General features: G+C 37.4%; 1 protein-coding gene across 3 annotated transcripts in view; it reads right to left on the reverse strand.

The window, feature by feature from the left end:
• The window catches only part of LOC140933689 (MMS19 nucleotide excision repair protein homolog), a 29294-nt gene extending 12735 nt beyond the window's left edge, over positions 1-16559 (reverse strand). Inside the window, exons 1-25 of one of the 3 annotated variants that reach the window (XM_073383299.1) lie at positions 16480-16559; positions 16366-16414; positions 13464-13567; positions 13039-13124; positions 12664-12738; positions 10733-10802; positions 10559-10620; positions 10043-10106; positions 9175-9236; positions 8604-8690; positions 8254-8328; positions 7948-8025; positions 7128-7157; positions 6936-6992; positions 6176-6224; positions 6011-6091; positions 5331-5401; positions 4860-4938; positions 4617-4759; positions 4470-4531; positions 4132-4229; positions 3873-4031; positions 2671-2739; positions 1997-2089; positions 652-745 (exon numbers count right to left, since the gene is read on the reverse strand). In XM_073383299.1, coding sequence (XP_073239400.1) covers positions 652-745; positions 1997-2089; positions 2671-2739; positions 3873-4031; positions 4132-4229; positions 4470-4531; positions 4617-4759; positions 4860-4938; positions 5331-5401; positions 6011-6091; positions 6176-6224; positions 6936-6992; positions 7128-7157; positions 7948-8025; positions 8254-8328; positions 8604-8690; positions 9175-9236; positions 10043-10106; positions 10559-10620; positions 10733-10802; positions 12664-12738; positions 13039-13124; positions 13464-13567; positions 16366-16414; positions 16480-16552 — 1970 coding nt within the window. In that variant the 5' untranslated portion in view covers positions 16553-16559. Of the gene's footprint in view, positions 1-651; positions 746-1996; positions 2090-2670; positions 2743-3872; positions 4032-4131; positions 4230-4469; positions 4532-4616; positions 4760-4859; positions 4939-5330; positions 5402-6010; positions 6092-6175; positions 6225-6935; positions 6993-7127; positions 7158-7947; positions 8026-8253; positions 8329-8603; positions 8691-9174; positions 9237-10042; positions 10107-10558; positions 10621-10732; positions 10803-12663; positions 12739-13038; positions 13125-13463; positions 13568-16365; positions 16415-16479 lie in introns of all 3 variants that reach the window. The other 2 variants (XM_073383298.1, XM_073383300.1) reach the window with 2 other exon arrangements.
• Positions 16560-17458: the final 899 nt, after the last annotated feature.

Below are 17458 nucleotides of genomic sequence, written 5' to 3' on the forward strand. Positions count from 1 at the left end.
TGTTTCCAAGTTCTCCTGGGTATTACAGTCGTCCCATGAGAAATCGACGACAACGGTTATGCAAAATTTTGGGGAGTAAGCAAGGTGCGTTGTGGTCTATGTGAAAATGACGAATTGGGATGGATTTTCAGAAGTATTTAAAATACAGTGGAACCTCGATATAACGAAGTGCGGAGGGACTGGCAAAATGTGTTCCCTATAACGAGGTACTTTCCATATATTTTCCTAATACTGGGGTAAAAAAAAATCGTTTGTTATACCGAGGACTTCGTTATATAGAGGTTCGTTATATCGAGGTTCCACTGTAATTGGGTCGACCGGGAAACTAGGCCGGAGTTGTGTTCAATTCAGTGAACAGTGGGACTGTTTTGGGGTTGGGGGGGCGGGGGGGGGGGGGGGGTAAATTATGACCAATTTCCTGCACAACCTAGAAACAGTAAATTAAAAGAAGCCACAGTATCCCAATAATAGTCCCATGGTACAGTGCGACACAAACCCGACCCAATCCAACACGCCACAAGATGACCAATCAGAAGCTTAACTATCTAATTTCATCATCACACAAGCTCCCTTCTTACAATCTTCCACACTGACTTAATACAACATATGGTGTTTATCAAATGATCGAAAAAAAGTGAAAGTAAGACGCACTCGATATCCAAGTTGCTTGTCACGGTTCTTAAAATGGCGGCTATCACGTCTAGAATTTCCTTTGACAGTAATTCAACAGCACTTTCAGTTGAACCTAATGGAACAGAAGCAAGCAGAGACATAACCAAAGAGTTTACATGACAGTAATAAGCACAATATGCAGAAAAAAGCTAATCGCCAATAACACTACCTCTCAAGTGTAACACAAGCTACTGCCTTGTATGGGAAAGAGATGCTCACAAGTTTTGAGCAGGATAATGTAAAAATCTTAGGTCCGCTGTGGACTGGTTAAGCCGAGAATACTAATTGATTCAGTATACGGTTAGCTACTGCAATATGAAGAAAACCACGAAAAAATATGAATGGTTAACTTTAGCAACAACGACGAACACGGCAGTGGAAACGTCACTCGAGTGAATTTGCATTGATTCAAACTTAGTGGGTTCAGTGAGGAATTGCATTATCAGGGACCACATCCAAGATCAAAAAAGAGAAAGACGAATTCCGGGATACTCGGGTTTCGAAGACTAGAATATCACGCGGTATTTGTATGCAGGACTGCAAAGAAATGTACGAAAAAGTGTAAAGCACGTGCAGAGTTGTTGTTCTGCTTATTTAAACAATTGCTTTTTGACGTTTCGCACCCATGGCACAAGAAAGCAGCAGCTCATTCGACCTTTGAAAAATAAAAGAAATACATGAGGATGAATTTTAAGTAGATAACGTTGCAATTGCTGAATGAAATGTTGCAGGGGCAGAAATTGCAATGAAACTTGGAAGAAATTCGAGGCTAAACACGTGGTAGAATAGACCTTGTCACGGTTCTCGCCGCCATCTTGACGAGTAGGCAAACGCGTGAGAAATTACAGTGTTTGTATGAGAATCTAATGTTGAATAATTTCCGTAAAACGGCTGTTCTGAAAAAAATATCAATTGTAAACTAATGCTACAAAGCAAAGGATTGACCTAAAAAACTTTGGGGCAGTGCCTGTGCTTGAATTTGTCCAGAGGCTTGCTTTAGATTTTCCATATATTTGTCTGTAATTTTCCCGACACTTTCTTACAGACAGATGTATAGAAAATTTTAAAAAGTGGTTCTGGGTCTTCTAGTGCATCTAACGTCCTCAAATTTTTTCAGGAGAATCATTAGGAGTGAAGCTTTAGTTTACAACTGATATTTTGTTCAGAACAGCCGTTCTACGGAAATTATTCGACATTAGATTCTCATACAATCACTGTAATTTCTCACGCGTTTGCCTACTCGTCAAGATGGCGTCGAGGCAGCACTTAGTGTGGGTACAGGTCTTGATTACGTCACAACAACTTTACAGTGATAAATTCGTACCTTTTAAAGCAGACTTCAGGACTATCTTCATAACCTCAGGAATAAGAGACAGTTTAAAGTATCCAGCTGAAGAAACTCCTTCCTGAATGCAGCCTGGTATCAAAGAAATGAAAATTAACTCCGTAACTAATGGAACTGTAAGTACTTAGAACCAGTAACAAACACAATCACTATGAACGATCATAATGCCTTTTAAGTTTCTTAAAAAATTTCTGCACAATAGGTTACACCGAATGAATCGCAGCACGAACACTCCAGAAAAAAAGCAACCAATCAGAACTCGAAGAATGCGCGGGAAAACGTGTGTAGAAATACAGTAGGGAGATTAAGAGTCACGTTGACGACAAACGGCAAACGTCAGATTCAAGTTGAGAATTTCTCAGAATAGAAAATAAGCAGATAAAAGCTGTCCAGGACAATTCTTATGGATAAAACTGGCGTGAAACTTCTTATTTTTCAGTAGAAGTAATAAAAAGTAAACGACAGTAAAGGGGAAAACTTGGTCACGCTATACAATTGATTTCGCGGGAGACTTTTTTTTTACCAAAACACAATAACATAGGGTAGCAAATGCAAAAGCAGAGCAAATGTAATGCTTCGACGTGCATTTGAACTAAACGCTAGTGGTATGAACGAGTTTAAGAACAATCACAACATCATAACGCCCTCGTTACCTTCTACGACGCTTAGGATACATTGAAACACTCGGCAGATTCGCAACTGGGAATCAGCACTAGGATTTTCTACTGTAAGAAAAAAACTTTCATGAACGCAAATAACATAAAGAACCACTTTATTGTAGTCTTTAAAGATTGACTATCTTTGTTCTTGATATCATAAAGCAGTGAATCAGCCACAGCATTTTGTTCTCTGTCGATAACTCCCTGAGCGAACACATTTTGCTGTAGCTCAATTTTTCCTCTGGTTCAATTTCATTTTACTTTTTGTTTGGGTACGATAGTGTATGTTAATTAGTTTCTGACAAAGGAAACAAAACTTAAACCAACGAAATTGAACCTCAACTTCTTTCCTCTCAATTTCGGACTTTCACGCTCCCCGTGCTGCAATTTGTTTTCCTCAAAAAAATTTTGCATCATAAGTATTATTCCAAATTCTCTTGGGAATAACAATCGTCCATTAGGAAATTGAAAACAAACCTTACGCACAATAGACCTTGTCACGGTTTTCGACGCCATCTTGACGAGTAGGCAAACGCGTGAGAAATTACAGTGTTTGTATGAGAATCTAATGTCGAATAATTTCCGTAGAACGGCTGTTCTGAAAAAAATATCTATTGTAAACTAAGGCTTCACTCCTAAAGATTCTCCTGAAAAACTTTGAGGGCGTTACATGCACTAGAAGACCTAGAACCACTTTTTACAATTTTCTATACATTTGTCTGTAAGAAAGTCCCGGGAAAATTACAGACAAATATATGGAAAATCTAAAGCAAGCCTCTGGAGAAATTTAAGCACAGGTACACCCCCCAAATTTTTTAGGACAATCCTTTACTTCGTAGCTTTAATTTACAATAGATATTTTTTTCAGAACAGCCGTTTTACGGAAATTATTCGACATTAGATTCTCATACAAACACTGTAATTTCTCACGCGTTTGCCTACTCGTCAAGATGGCGTCGAAAACCGTGACAAGGTCTATTTTGTGGGAAAACATATTGCATTATGGGGAACATGAAAGTCGCAGATGGGGCTTTTCGCTCAGGGTGAATCCGCTAGAAAATTGAGTGTTCAGTGATGGGTCTTTAAGCATTTTCGCCTGCTCTCACTTTGTGCAGCGGATGTCAATAACGCCCCACCAAATCTCTGCGACGGAGAGCGGTATACAGCGCCTCTCACAAAAAAATCACTTCTCTTACCATGACACAAGTGTTTCGCATGTTCCACAAGTCGAGGGATCACTTCACGAACGACTGAGTCTTGTGTACAGACAGCATTCAGAGTATCAAGGACAGACTGATGACTCAGTGGGGTAGACTGAGGCTCGTCACTGTCTGTGTCCATTGCTGTTCTATCTTCTAGTGAGGAATAAAACAAAATAAGCGGCCCTGTCTAGCTTTTTAGTTCGTACCCCATCTCCCAAGAAGAATGAAAAAACATCTAAGCTAAGATTCTTACCTTTTTGAAGGTGTTTTTGTAATTTTAGTACCACCTCTGTTAGGATGATACTAGGGTAATCCTTGGATAGTTGTGTTAAAGCAGTTAAACTGGTCCGGCTGAAAAAAATTTGGTCTTGATTTAGTTAGTAAATTTGATTTTCTCACTGCGTCCTACCCTTGTTTAATTATGCGGTAAAAATCTGAACTGCTACGAAGTCGTGTGTTTAAATTAAGTTTATAGCTTTTCAGAAGTTCGCAAAATAGATTATCAGGAATTTAAATTTAATCGAACCACAATTAACAATAAAAGGGTTGATGCTTAAATCATACATTAAAGATTAAAGATAAGTGATATACCTTAAAAAAAGCTCCCTGTTGGCAAGAACAATGGATGTGAGATGCTGAACTAGTAACTCCACCTGTGAGAAGAAAAATAACTACAAACTATGTCTGTTTGTTTTGACTAGCTTTGAATAAAGCAACTTCGACAGAGAGAAAACTAACCTCCTGTTCAGACATGAGGCCTATTAAATCGACCAGAGCCATAAGACAATCCACAGCCACGCAGCTTAGAGCAGAATTATCACTGGATAAGAATGAAAACAGTGTAGCAGAGAGCACTTCTTTGTAATTTAAAACTGGGCTGCCTGCAAAATTATAAACAACAGAGAACGTTGCAGTTCAATTCGACTTTCCTGTTGTAACTGCATCGTCTGAAACTTTGGAAATAATCTACAATTTACTCACCATCTGCCTGTCTGTGAAAAACTTTAGCAGCTTTAAGAAGGTTCGTTATCGTTGAGATGAAGTTCTTTTTGTGAGCAATCTACAGAACAAATTAAACAAATTATCCAAATGAATAACTTTGATGAATAGATACCGACCTCTTGTCAATTTGATTCTAAGGGCGGTTTACAGTTATGAAGATGACTTGCCGCCAGTCACTAACAATGAAATAAGTAAAACATTTACTGACATGGGATAACGATTATAGGACACTTGACACATTCTACTTGAAACAGGTACAAGATAAACTGCATATTCTTCCACCATCTTCCTAGCCTCCCAAGCAGACGTTCTTTTGGCTCGTCATGCAATCCTCCCCAACGTCAGGTAGGAAAGCGTGACAAACCCCAAACAACAACTGCGTGGGAGGCTACCATCTTGCAACATGCAGTTCAATCAATAGACCTGAAAATGGGGTATTGATAAACCTACCTCAACATCACCCTTGAATTGCTCCAGAAGCAGTGGAAAAGTAGACTCAATAATTATTCGACAAGCAGGCTCTGTGCAAATACAAATTCAAGACGGTCAGGAAGGAGCAGGCGGGTTTTTGCTGTGATTTTCACTTGTGGTTCGTACAGAAAGAAACAACACCGCGTGAAAGCTAAACACAGGTCACACAAGAAAACTATGGGGAAGAGGACGAGTGAAAAAGGCAGAGAAAATTGGGATCAATTTTGGTATCTAGGAAACTGCCCATCTACCCCTTCCCTGAGCTAACATTAACACTTACTTCTCACTTGAGGCAAACTGTTGGCTTAGAGCCCACTTCCCCATCGTGTTCTCGTTTGACCAGTTTACATTAGCTGAACGACATAAGAGGTTAGCGAACGGGACGTTAGCGAAACGACTCGTAGGCGAAACGACCGGTCACCGTTTGACCTCATACCTTACAAAACATGACAGAAAAAAAAAAAAAAAAATACCGCCTGCTACGAGGAGTAGGATAAGCTATCAAATTAATAACCTAGTGTTTAAAAATTGGACAAGAAGATAGATATCCTGAAGCAAAGGCATCTGAACAGTTGTCTGAATTCTTCCTTTGCTTTAAAAACCACAGTCAACAGAAGTTACTTTACTGATGATGAATTTTGCGTATGGTTTTTTAATACCTGCTCCTAGTGCTGCTGCCTGTAAAATTTTACCAGAAGATCTCATCAATTTAACATCAGAACCAGTCAAGTGGCCACAATCTGCCAAAAAAGACAGTTTATCACTTTACTCTTCAAGTATCGGTCATAGTTTGATGGAACTGCTTGTAGATCTTTTCATCTTACCTCTGTGGATGGTATCTAGAAACTCTTCATATTTGTCTCTGGCATTTTCCTTTAAACCAAAATCAATGGCACACAGTTCATGAAAATTGCTTTACTCTAATTTCCTGCCAACATTATCTTTTCTCCTAGTCTATCTTTTATACTAATTAATACATCATGGAATTTTTTCCATGAAAATGGTCTTATGACAGAATCTTTATCATTCGCCATTTTCACATTTTCCATAATACACCTTGTTGCCCCCAAATTTTGCATAACCTTTGCTTTTAATTTCCCTTGGGTATTACAGGTGTCCCAATAGAAATTGAAGACAATGCTTATGCAAAATGTTGGGGGGAGGGGGAGGGAGAGCAAACAAGGTGTATTATGGAAGATGTGCAAATGGAGAATTCTTAAAATTTTGACAGAAGAATGAGGATTTCAGAATACAAATTCAAAGAAAGAAAAGGTAAGCCTTTCCATTGTAATTTTAGAATACGTGGAATAAATCAAGATACTATATACTTGCTAGGGTTGGAGAAATACCAGTCTAAACAAAAGACTAAAATTATGTGCGATTTTTATAGCTACTTTGCAGGTAACATCATGGTGGCGTTGTTGGTGGTGGAGGATAAAAGCATTTCTCTCCTCTGCAACTAAAATCCATTTTCGTGTAAATTCTTCGAAAAAAACTTTAAATATTGTATTGAGCAAACCAAAAATTGCAGCGTTACATTCTTCTTTAGAAACACTGGTGATCACAGTAACTTATACAACAAACCTCTATTGATGTACTCAGGTTTTTGACAATGCTTGTCACAGCTGTAAGACTTGCTTCCTGAAACATTGACAGAAATTCAATCAAATCACAAAGAACAACAAAGACTATTAAAATAATTTTAAGAATCTTTAATTATGTAATTTGTGTATCTGATTAAGAATGATAACAATGTTATCTGATATTGTAACTCACCTCTAGTTCAGAATTTGTGGGATAGAAAACCTAGTAAATGCATTTAGAAAAGGAAAAGAAAGAAAAATCTGTAAGTTATAAGACCAAAAGAACAGAAGTGATTAGGTCAAGAAATGAACACAATAGTGAAAACTCAGCCAAAGGTCGTTGAAAATTCAAATGAGATGACAAAAGGAGTGAAAAGAGGTGATTTTGATGAAAATAGCAAACGTGGCAAAATTATTGGTCAATGACTCAGCATTTCATAAATATTTTGAATTTTGACCAACACTGGCAAATTTTTGCCAAATTTACCTTTTTCCCCAGATTTGCCAATTTCATCAAATTTGCCCCGTTCCAAGAACTAAATTTCCTGTACAAATGCTGGAACACTTGAATGACACATGATCTGATCTGTATGTTCATTGTATGTACATGTCCTATCCTGAGCAGAGTATGCAAAGCACTTTTAAAGACAACATGGAACTGCAAAACATATCATAACTTAAAACTGCATTCTCTCTTGTCTAAAAACTAGACCTCTTCTTGGAATAGATCCCCTGTGGTTCAATTCTCGTAAGCGACCACCTCCTGTCAGCATTGTGCGTGGTGTTAGAATATCAAAGACTTAAATATATGATATTTAATATTAAAACATCAAAGATTAATACTCAACTAAGGACCACTTGCTTCTGGTTTGGAAACCATTTGGACCAAAAAACAGTGTCCGATGAAAGGTTACAAAGAAAATGATTAAAAATGGAAATGACAAATTCAAGGTACATTGCATCTGAAAAAGGTGTTGGCTGAACAATTAACATCTTGATTGTTTTTAACTCACCACACTTTTTATAGCTGTCCAAAGTGACTCCAAATATTCAAGCAGATAAGTACTCTGATAAACTTCCAAGCAAGCTGACTGCAACAAACAACAAAATTAACAATATAAAAACTGTTTCAAGTGAGGACAACAAAATAATGTGCACAAAAAAAGTAAATGCTCAACTCTGATAGAACACTATAATAGAAAATATTAAAAGACATCTAAAATCTAAGTGATAATGACATTGAAATGTAACTTTGTTCTACTTTTCTGTCTGCATACGTAAACAAAACCTTAAATAATTGCATGATCACAATGACTTACCAGTGTTAACAGAGAGTCAATTTTGGCATCAGTGATATCTGATGATAGCTTTTCCATCAGAAGTGGCAGGCAGAACTGTGGAATAGAGGAAGAAATTTGTAAAAATTTGTAATTTGTAGCTTTTTAGAAGTTGAATGCACAATGATATAATGACTAAAAGAAAAATAATGTATTACGTTTAAGTTTTAAGGCACAGTACTTTTTGTCCCATCCAATTAGCAATTTGAACTTCCTTTTAACAAGAAATGGCTAATTTGTTATCAGTGTCTTAATTCAAAGCTAAAAAACAGAAGGCTGCACTAATCCAGCTAAAGAGCTCTAGAAGTAAACAATACAGTACATAAACTTACCGGAGCAAACTGGTTAGTCGATGCAAGACACTTTCGCAGGCTTGAAACTAAATCATCTTTCTTTATTCCATAGGGATCATCAGCAGGCTGCAAGAAAAATATTCTCATCAACACAAAAAATGTCTATTTGATGTTAGGAAGAGAAAAATCTGGAACAGAATCCTTCTTCCTCCTAATGTTTTTAGGAAGATCAATAGAGCTGCCTCCACTTGCATGGAATCACTATGACAATAAAAGTAAACTCAACATAAGAAAGGGCAAAAAGATAAGCTAAATATGAGAAAATACTCGGGCTTGATCCCTGCAAGTAATAAATTTGTATCAATTTTTGGGAAGCAGGTAGTTTGGATCTTAGTTAAAGCAAGGCTATCTAGAAAGAAACAGGAAAGCTCAGAGGAATTTTCAGGATAAAATATATATATTTTTCTCTGGGAAAGTTTATATCTAAATACATATTGTTAGAAAGACATCTTCATAGATGCAGATGATAATTTTACAAAGTTCTGTTTATTTCCTTAAGGTGCAAAATATAATATTATTAAACAGGACAGACCTGGCATAAAACACTTACTGGAGTAAAATCAATGGGGAAGTAGCATGACGTTACTTCAAATAAATCTTCAGCGAATAAATCTGAAAAGATAAATTACCAACAAGCTAAGAAAGATGATGAGCTGTTATGAAAAAAGGCAACAATAAACATTCTATAGGAATGGGCAAATCTTTGCTGACATCATTGTTTACATTTTTCCTCACAATTTAGCACACAACTTAAAACTCCTAGAAGCCCGGTGGTGGCCATATATACGAACTAAATTCAAAGGTGGAAAGAGCTAATTAACTTGAACAATTTGAGCAATTTTCAGCTCTTTGCAAACAATATTGAAGGAAATATTAGCCATCAAAAACTATACCTATACCCCCCAACTCTTTTCGTAATAAAGGTCTTGATGATAGTACATAAGTTACATTCAAAACTGACATTCCAGAGTCTGCTGGTTTTAATTCACATCATGGTTCAACAATAATAATTCATTTATTTCTCCATACAGAGGATGACATAACATTCACTGTGAATGACTTATTAATTATAATGAACTACATAATCAACTAGAGACATGAAGACATTGAATGACCAGAGCCTTATAAGCTCTCCTTGTTTACAAACTAATATTATTTCACACCTGGCCTTCAAAAATGTTACTTATGGACCAACTTATAAAACAATTGCATGGTAATACCAGTTTCTATGGAAATAGTAACCACTAAAATGTTAATCACGTGATGTGTGAATCCCCAACCATGAAGATGACACAATGAAAGGATGCTTATATTAATGACTGCAGCTTTTATAAAAGCTACAAATATAAACAAAAAATGCATTGATTAAGATATCAATAAATCATGCCAATCATTATTTCCACAAAGAAAATACTTGCCTATTGAAAAGTTGCTTATTATAATCCTGGTAAGCTCAAAGACCAATAGCAAATTCCTTGGATCCTGCAAATTAAAAACAATACTAAAAATATTTCATGACACAGGGAGAGAGGCTAAGTAAACCCATGCACAGCTGCTGCCATATAACTAAAATATAGATTAATTCTCATAATTTTTTGGCGTCTAATCCAAACGATCATCAGATATCTTAAAGGTAGATCATTCTGTGATAAACATAACCAAGGCCAACTGCACTGCATAGAATATATAACTGTAGTATGCAAGAAATCATTAGGACAATGGGTCTAACAACAAACGTAACTCCTGCAAAAATCTGTCTCATCACTTTGAAATCATAGAAAAAATTTAATAATATCAAAATTACATTTATTTACTGTTATTATTATCTAACTGCTCAACCATACACAAAATTTTAATATAAAAATTCTTGAAATAATAGCATGTTATAGATATTTCTTAAATGTCATTCACTTAAAAATCAGTCTTTCCCTGACCTTCTCTCCATCCACAGCCTGAATGAAACCAAAAACAAAATCATTTGCAATCTTCTTAAGAGCTGAAATGGTTATAGTGGAAAATAAAATGTGAATTGTGAAAAGTAATTATCAATAAATAATACTAAAATCTTTAAAAAAATGCAGCTGAGCAACAGAAAAATTGCAACTAACCATTAAGATGTTTATTTAAAAAAACTGCAAACAAATTGAATGTAGTTAGTCTTGCTTCCTTCAACAGAGACTGTTAACAAAAAAATAAACAATAAATTAATGAATAAAATGAGTAACAAGTCAGAGCAAATGTTTGATACATGTACGTTAGACATCACAATGCACTTAAATGCAATTTAACCCATTCGCTTCTAGAGATTTGGCCGAAAAACGCGTTTTGAAGCTAGTCGAGTGGTTTTCTGGTCACTGTCATGCTATAAAGAGCTAAAACTTACCACAAACTTTTGGTTTACAGGTCGAACACTTTGCGGCCTTGTGATCCAGGTGCAAAATATCAGCTTGCAAAGTTCGGGCATGCGCAGAAAGCAAAATTTCGAGATAGTTTTTGGGTTTAAAAGTGACACAGCAGTCTTGACTTTTACTTTTCACTTTCTCTCCTCCCTTCTTTTTTCGCTTTTCTTGCCTCATTTTTTTTTTCTCTTGCTGGGCATTTAGTGGGCTTCATTTTGGTGGCAAGAGTTTTTAGGAAAGCTTTTAGGATCTTAGGATTAGGTGAAAGGAAAGGTAGGTGGGTAATGGAACAAGATTTTCATGGAGATTTTCAGGTCAATGTCACGTGGTTTTTTGCTTGTTTCTCCGGTGAATTGTGCTCATTCTGGTATGGTTTGAAAGATCTCTTCACTCTACACAAGTTAGCGAAGAAAGTTGCCCTTGACCGTTAAAACTGATGACGTCACAATGGGTAGAAAGGACCTGGATTCGCACAGGCGGTTACGGGCGGTTCAGGGGCGAATGGGCTAAAGGAGTTAACAACTAAGAGCGCCTTAAGTGCCTGAGGTCAGCAGTCTGCAATGGCATGTGCATGCCCAGTAGCTGGCTACATTGATCATGTGATTTTTTGGCGCGTTCAGTTTTCCTTCATGCTAGGTTCTGTCAGCTTTCCCCCCCCCCTCTCACTCCCCTACGCTTTGTTGGTTTTTCTCCACTTTTTTTTCAGTGCGACAGGTTCCTGTTCCTTTCCTTTTGTGTAGGGGTTCATGGCTGGGTTGCGCTGTTGTGTCAGTCATGGGGGCATTACTTCAACCTAGGTGCTGGCTGCCAATGTTAACATGTAATATTATTTTTTACATGAAGTTTTAATAGACCCTTCTGCTGTACAAAGACCAGAAATCCATTGACACTGCTGGAAAGAGCACCTTAAAATTAGAAAACTTGCAGAGTTTAAAGGTAATATGTCCAAAGTGAGCAAAGATATTACTCCACAAGGTCGCCAAATTTTGCAGATGTTGGTAAGGTGAGAGGAAAGTTCTTGCTCCCCCACCCCCCCCACCCCCACCATACAAATATCTTTAAAATTGTGTGGTTACTTTTCTCTTGGTTACTTTTCAAAAACATCGCATTCAAATTTGGCAACTTTACTGATTTTTCTTTCCAGCCATGTTCAAGGATTGTTTCCATTAACCGGTCGCAGTAAAATTTTAAAAAAATAAACAAGGAAGAGTTGTTTGTTATTTGCTGTTTTTATACATTTTCCCCTGGGGTTTAAGTCTTAATTTAGAGCATATCTTTACTTAACATGCAATACCACATCTCCCGACTATTGCTGCTTAAACTTTTTGCACAATGAAGCATAACTACAACCAGTTGCAAAAGTACTTGAGACAATGTACCATATTTTGGCTTAAATGGCCTGTCCATGATCTTGTGCTTGTGACACCCCCTCCACCCCTTTTCAAAGTTGCTGGCAATACAAGACCATGCTCAAAACTTGGAGGAACAACTTTGAGTGGGGGGAGGAGGGAGGTCAGTATTTTATCTCACAGACCTGTGACTAGCAGCAATTTGGAGCAAGACAGGTTGTTTTTTTGTGAGAGTGTCTCAACATTTTTGCAACTGGTTGTAGCTCACATTATTCAGACTTCTTACACTACCTGAACATGAACTTCTTTGAATATAGTCTGGATGATTTTCATGCTGTCTGCTTCTGAGAGAGCTTGGCTGGTGGTCTGTGATCAATTGTAATTGACATGAATTTTAAATAACAAGATTAAATAAAATTATTGGTTAAAAAAAGTTTCCTTGTTATTTTTTGAAGTTAGCTAATTATGATTTTGAGCTGTGATTTTGGATCTAATTCCACATCTCATGCCTTCTCATGGAAACCCTACAGCAAATTTTGCATGCGTACAAAACAAATTGCAGGCTTTCATGCCTAGCAACATCTCAGCAAAATAGTGACAGAAATGTAAGCTATAAGGATAAATCTTATAAAATGTATGTCATGAGTATAAAAATACACTTCTCACCAAGGAAAGAATACCAAACAGTGCATGGGGAATAATGGTATAGTGATCCTTTAATCTGTCACACAGGAATTCAGAAAACAGTACCACTGAAAAACAACAACAAAAATATTGTTTATTTAAATTAAAATAAGTGTTCACCCTACAGATAATGTTTGGATGGGTTCACAGTTAAACAGCTCAGTTCACCCCCCTGATGCAGCTTGCAGGGAAGGAGGGGGGGGATAAAGAAATATGGGTGTTGCTATGCTAAAATCTGCCACAAAATGATAACAAAGCTAGGGCGTGCACTCACGCAAACAAGCGATATGCCCAGGTTAATGATAAACTTAACTCTAACTATGCCATACGCATCATACTGCTATTGGATGAAATCCGATACGATACATTTAAAAAACAGATGCTAAGAAGGAAATATGTTTCACAACCTTCTTTTTCCTGAAAGGGAAACCCAACAAGATGATGCAAGACACCGGAAAGCAAGCAGACACCATGACACCTTCTTTCCACCTCACTGCTTGTTAGCTCTGGACTAAAAACACAGATGATTTTAAATTACAAATGAGTGTTGATATATGGACCAAAGTTGGGCAAAACCAATAAAAAATTAGCGAAAAGTTTCAAAATAATAAGATGTGAAGTAAAGTCCGCTAAAGTGGTTCCACTTTTATAAAGTAATTTATGATAACAACATTAACATGTCTAATATAAAATCTAACTAGATTAGCAGGCTTACAAAATCAAACATTCTGAAGATTAAGAGGTAAACATACAACTTGCAAATTTTTTTACTCATCAATAAGTAATTCCAAATTACCTGATCTATTTATAACATCACCTACTTCAGCAATCATGTTGTAAAATTATACATTTAAGACTCATATTGTTATACGTCAAAATGAAATTCAGGTTGAAATTGTTTTACCCTAGGTAGCGTCTTAAATTCCTTCAATAAAATAGATTGATGAACAAGTAAATAAACAAAAAAATATGCAGCTTACTAAGAAAATAAAATATGCTTCCTAACAGTATGCTTAAAAAGGTCCAAAATAAAGTCTAATAAATGACGGTAGTGCATTCCAGTCTTTGATTCATCTCAGAAAGAAACTGCTTGCATAAATGTTGCCCTTGGAACTTTGATTTATAACACTAATGCATGTGAAAATAATATCTGAGGAATAAGGGCAGCGTGTTTCAGTTTGGTTGAAGCAAATTTCCCACCCTCAGCTGTAGCACAATCAATCAGAATCTTTACTAACTCAGATCTGAGTAGCAACCTGTCATCAGTATGGAATTTCTTCAGTCATTCTTCAGACATCTTTTTGCAGGGAAACCATCTTTAAGCTGTAATAAGTAAGAAACTTGATCCTTCTAGGCAATCACAATGACGGGTGAAGACTGTTTCAGTGATGTATGCATAGAGAGACAAATACATGGACCTTTTTTAACTTTTTCAAGTTTCCTCAAAATGGAGAGTCTTTTACTGCAATATGCAAACATTTTTTATTAAAGTTTCACCTTTTAATGTTTTTGAAATCAACTCAGGGATGTTAAGGAGTTTCAGACAAGAGTGAGAAGCTCAGTCAATTCCAAGCGTGCTTATCCCCCAGGACATTTGTCAGGCATTTGTCATCTTGTCAGTCCCGGCAGTGGGGAATTGTAAGAGAACCTCTGCTCAAGGGTGAAGCATTTGTAAATTCTTCTAGAAGTGGTTAACATTGTTCTTCTTCACTTGATTTTCACTAAAAGTATGCCTATTTTGATAGCTACAGTATATTTCTACAGAGAATGATTTTAATGCCAAAGCTTTAAAAAGATATGTGTGGTTTTTTCACTCCATTCTACTCTACCCACAGTATTTTTGCATCTACCTAAGAAATTGCTTCCTGTCATCACTATCACCTCACACATGGAGGAAAAACAATCAATGTATCGTTTGCAGAATTTAAAAAAAAAAAGACCCTTTCTTCGTGAGCGAATAGTTGAGGCAGAAAAACTCTAAGAGATATTATTTTGAAAGCTACTATAAACTTTTTGACAGAACGGTTCCATTGTGATAAGAAACTATCAACACTATTTTAAATACCTTTGAAAATTAGAAAGTTATTTTTAAAATTCTAGTTCATAGTTCTGTCATTGACATTAAAGAGATTGATGTTACCTTTTTTTGCAATGATTATCACTAGTGGCTTGGAGTGATATGCAATAATTATTATTGTTTCAAAATATTTCCCCAATTCTGATTGGTTAAAAGTGCACGCATAATTGACCATAACCAGTTACTGATGACCAAATTTGGAAGAATTTTGTGTTTAACGAGGAAATGACATAAAAAATGCAGCCTGCTGCAGGTTAAGGCACCGTTACCGAGAGGACCTGGGGATGAGGTTGAGTTGTTTTGGTTGTGAAAACAAAAATGGCAGTCACTTCACTCATTTCAAGAGTAATAACAGCTGGAACTAGGTGAAATAATAGCTAAAAACATGGCAAAAACAGCAAGAAGACAACTTGGAGGGCGACATCTGCTATTTGGAGAATATTTGCGGAGCTGGACAAACCTAAACGTACACTGTCGAAGATGAACTTAACATTGATGCAGGTAAGCATGTCTTAGCTATGTTTTTAAACTAGGAATTATTTTGAATGAATAATAAAGCAATTAATGAATTCAGCTTTCACAGGATAAGGATTATCTGTGGATAACACCCTCCTCAATCTGCTTAATTCTTCATGTCCTACTCAGCCTCATTCATTAATTATAATTGCTAATTGATCAGATTTTTACAGATTTCCTATAAATATGGCAGTTTCAGCTTATTTATTAGAAAATGCAATTTTGGGTTTTTTGTATGAACTGCCCGGCCCCACAGTGGGGCAATTGCAGCTTTCCCCCCCCCCAAAAAATATGACAGTTGCCCGACAAATGCCCGGGGGGATGCGCACGCTTGGAATTGACCGAGCCACAATCAATATAATATTCATCATGAGGGATCAGATAAAAGCATGACTACATCGATTCGTGGCCATAAGTTCTGGAGACCGATGTCTTTCTTTAAAAATTTTATTACCTCTCTTACTTCCCCTAGCTGCGGTCCGTTGTTTAAAACTGAGTGTTTGAACATGTGGCGGTAAGCAGGACTCAGCTTGTTTATTATAAGGCTCAGCTGTACTGCCATCCCTTCCTTAGATGATTTGGATTGGGGCTCGATGTAGTCACGCTTTTATTATATGAGATCCAAAATACCTCTTGAGAAGTAGCTTGCAAGATTGCATAACCGCCAGCTAAATTAAGACTGACCAAAACACATGACACACACAGCTGGCACTCACCCTAAATCTTCCACAAAAGTAACCAGATCTAGCCTTTTTGAGCGAATATCTACAAAAAAATGTGCCTTATTAGTTAACGCAACATCAACAGAAGATTCTTCAAAAAATTCTAACCTTGAACGATCTTGGAAACACTTTTTTCGGTGCTTTCTTCCTTATTGATTTCACTCGCTCCAATTGCCGCCATTACGGAATTTTCTGCACGTGGAACGCGAGGTGACTGGAACGAGTTCGGCGAGACGGGTAACTGGAAGCCCGCCAGGGGAGGCGAAAGGGAGAGGGGCTTTTCGCCCACTGGCCCCGCCCCCGAACAAACACACTCCCCTTTTTTGGGCCTGCCATACTATGATTTCAGAGAGGGAAGCGCTTTTCCTTTGTGAAATGTATTCCAAAGGGGCATTTCTTGAAAGACAGTACCGTTTCTCGGCAAATACATTCAGGAGAAGCATTTGATAACATATACTTGAGGCAAGTCGACCTCCCATAAGTTCTTAGCGGGCGACGCAAGCGACGCTCGGTCGCTGCAACCAACCAGGAAAAAATATTAAAAGGACTTTTAGAAAGTCTATCACGAAAAGTTAGTTGTAAAACCAAGGAATCCCCAGTTACAGAAACCAGCACTGGATCCAGACCTTGAGGCAGGGGGGCCGGGAAGGCCGGTCATCAAGAGGGAGTACCGGTCTCCAAAAAACTTTTTTTGGTCCCTTTGGGCCTAAGTTTGGTCTAGAAATAAAGGGGGGACGGGGCCCCCGGGCCCCTCCCCTGGCTCCGCCACTGGAAACAAATATAACTTTCGTTTCTCGATGCCCTTTTTTCCTTTTAGTACCCTGGTGAAGAACCTTTTCATACACAGTTTCCGCTTTCAGTCAAGTCATTGTAGTGATCCACGCGAAAAGAACTTTTTCTCGCAGCGTTGGCCTTCGGCATGCGGCTAGACTCCGAGCAGTCTCTTTCTCTACAGAGTTAGTGAGATGAGTGCACGCGCGCGCGAGCGTCAAGCGGCTAAGCCGCGAGAAACCAGGGGTCAATTTAATAGAACTATTACAAATATAATTTACAAGTGTAGCTATTGTTTTTAGACACTAAAACAATG

The sequence above is a fragment of the Porites lutea genome, chromosome 4, assembly GCF_958299795.1.
Source record: "Porites lutea chromosome 4, jaPorLute2.1, whole genome shotgun sequence".
Taxonomy (NCBI): Eukaryota; Metazoa; Cnidaria; class Anthozoa; order Scleractinia; family Poritidae; genus Porites; species Porites lutea.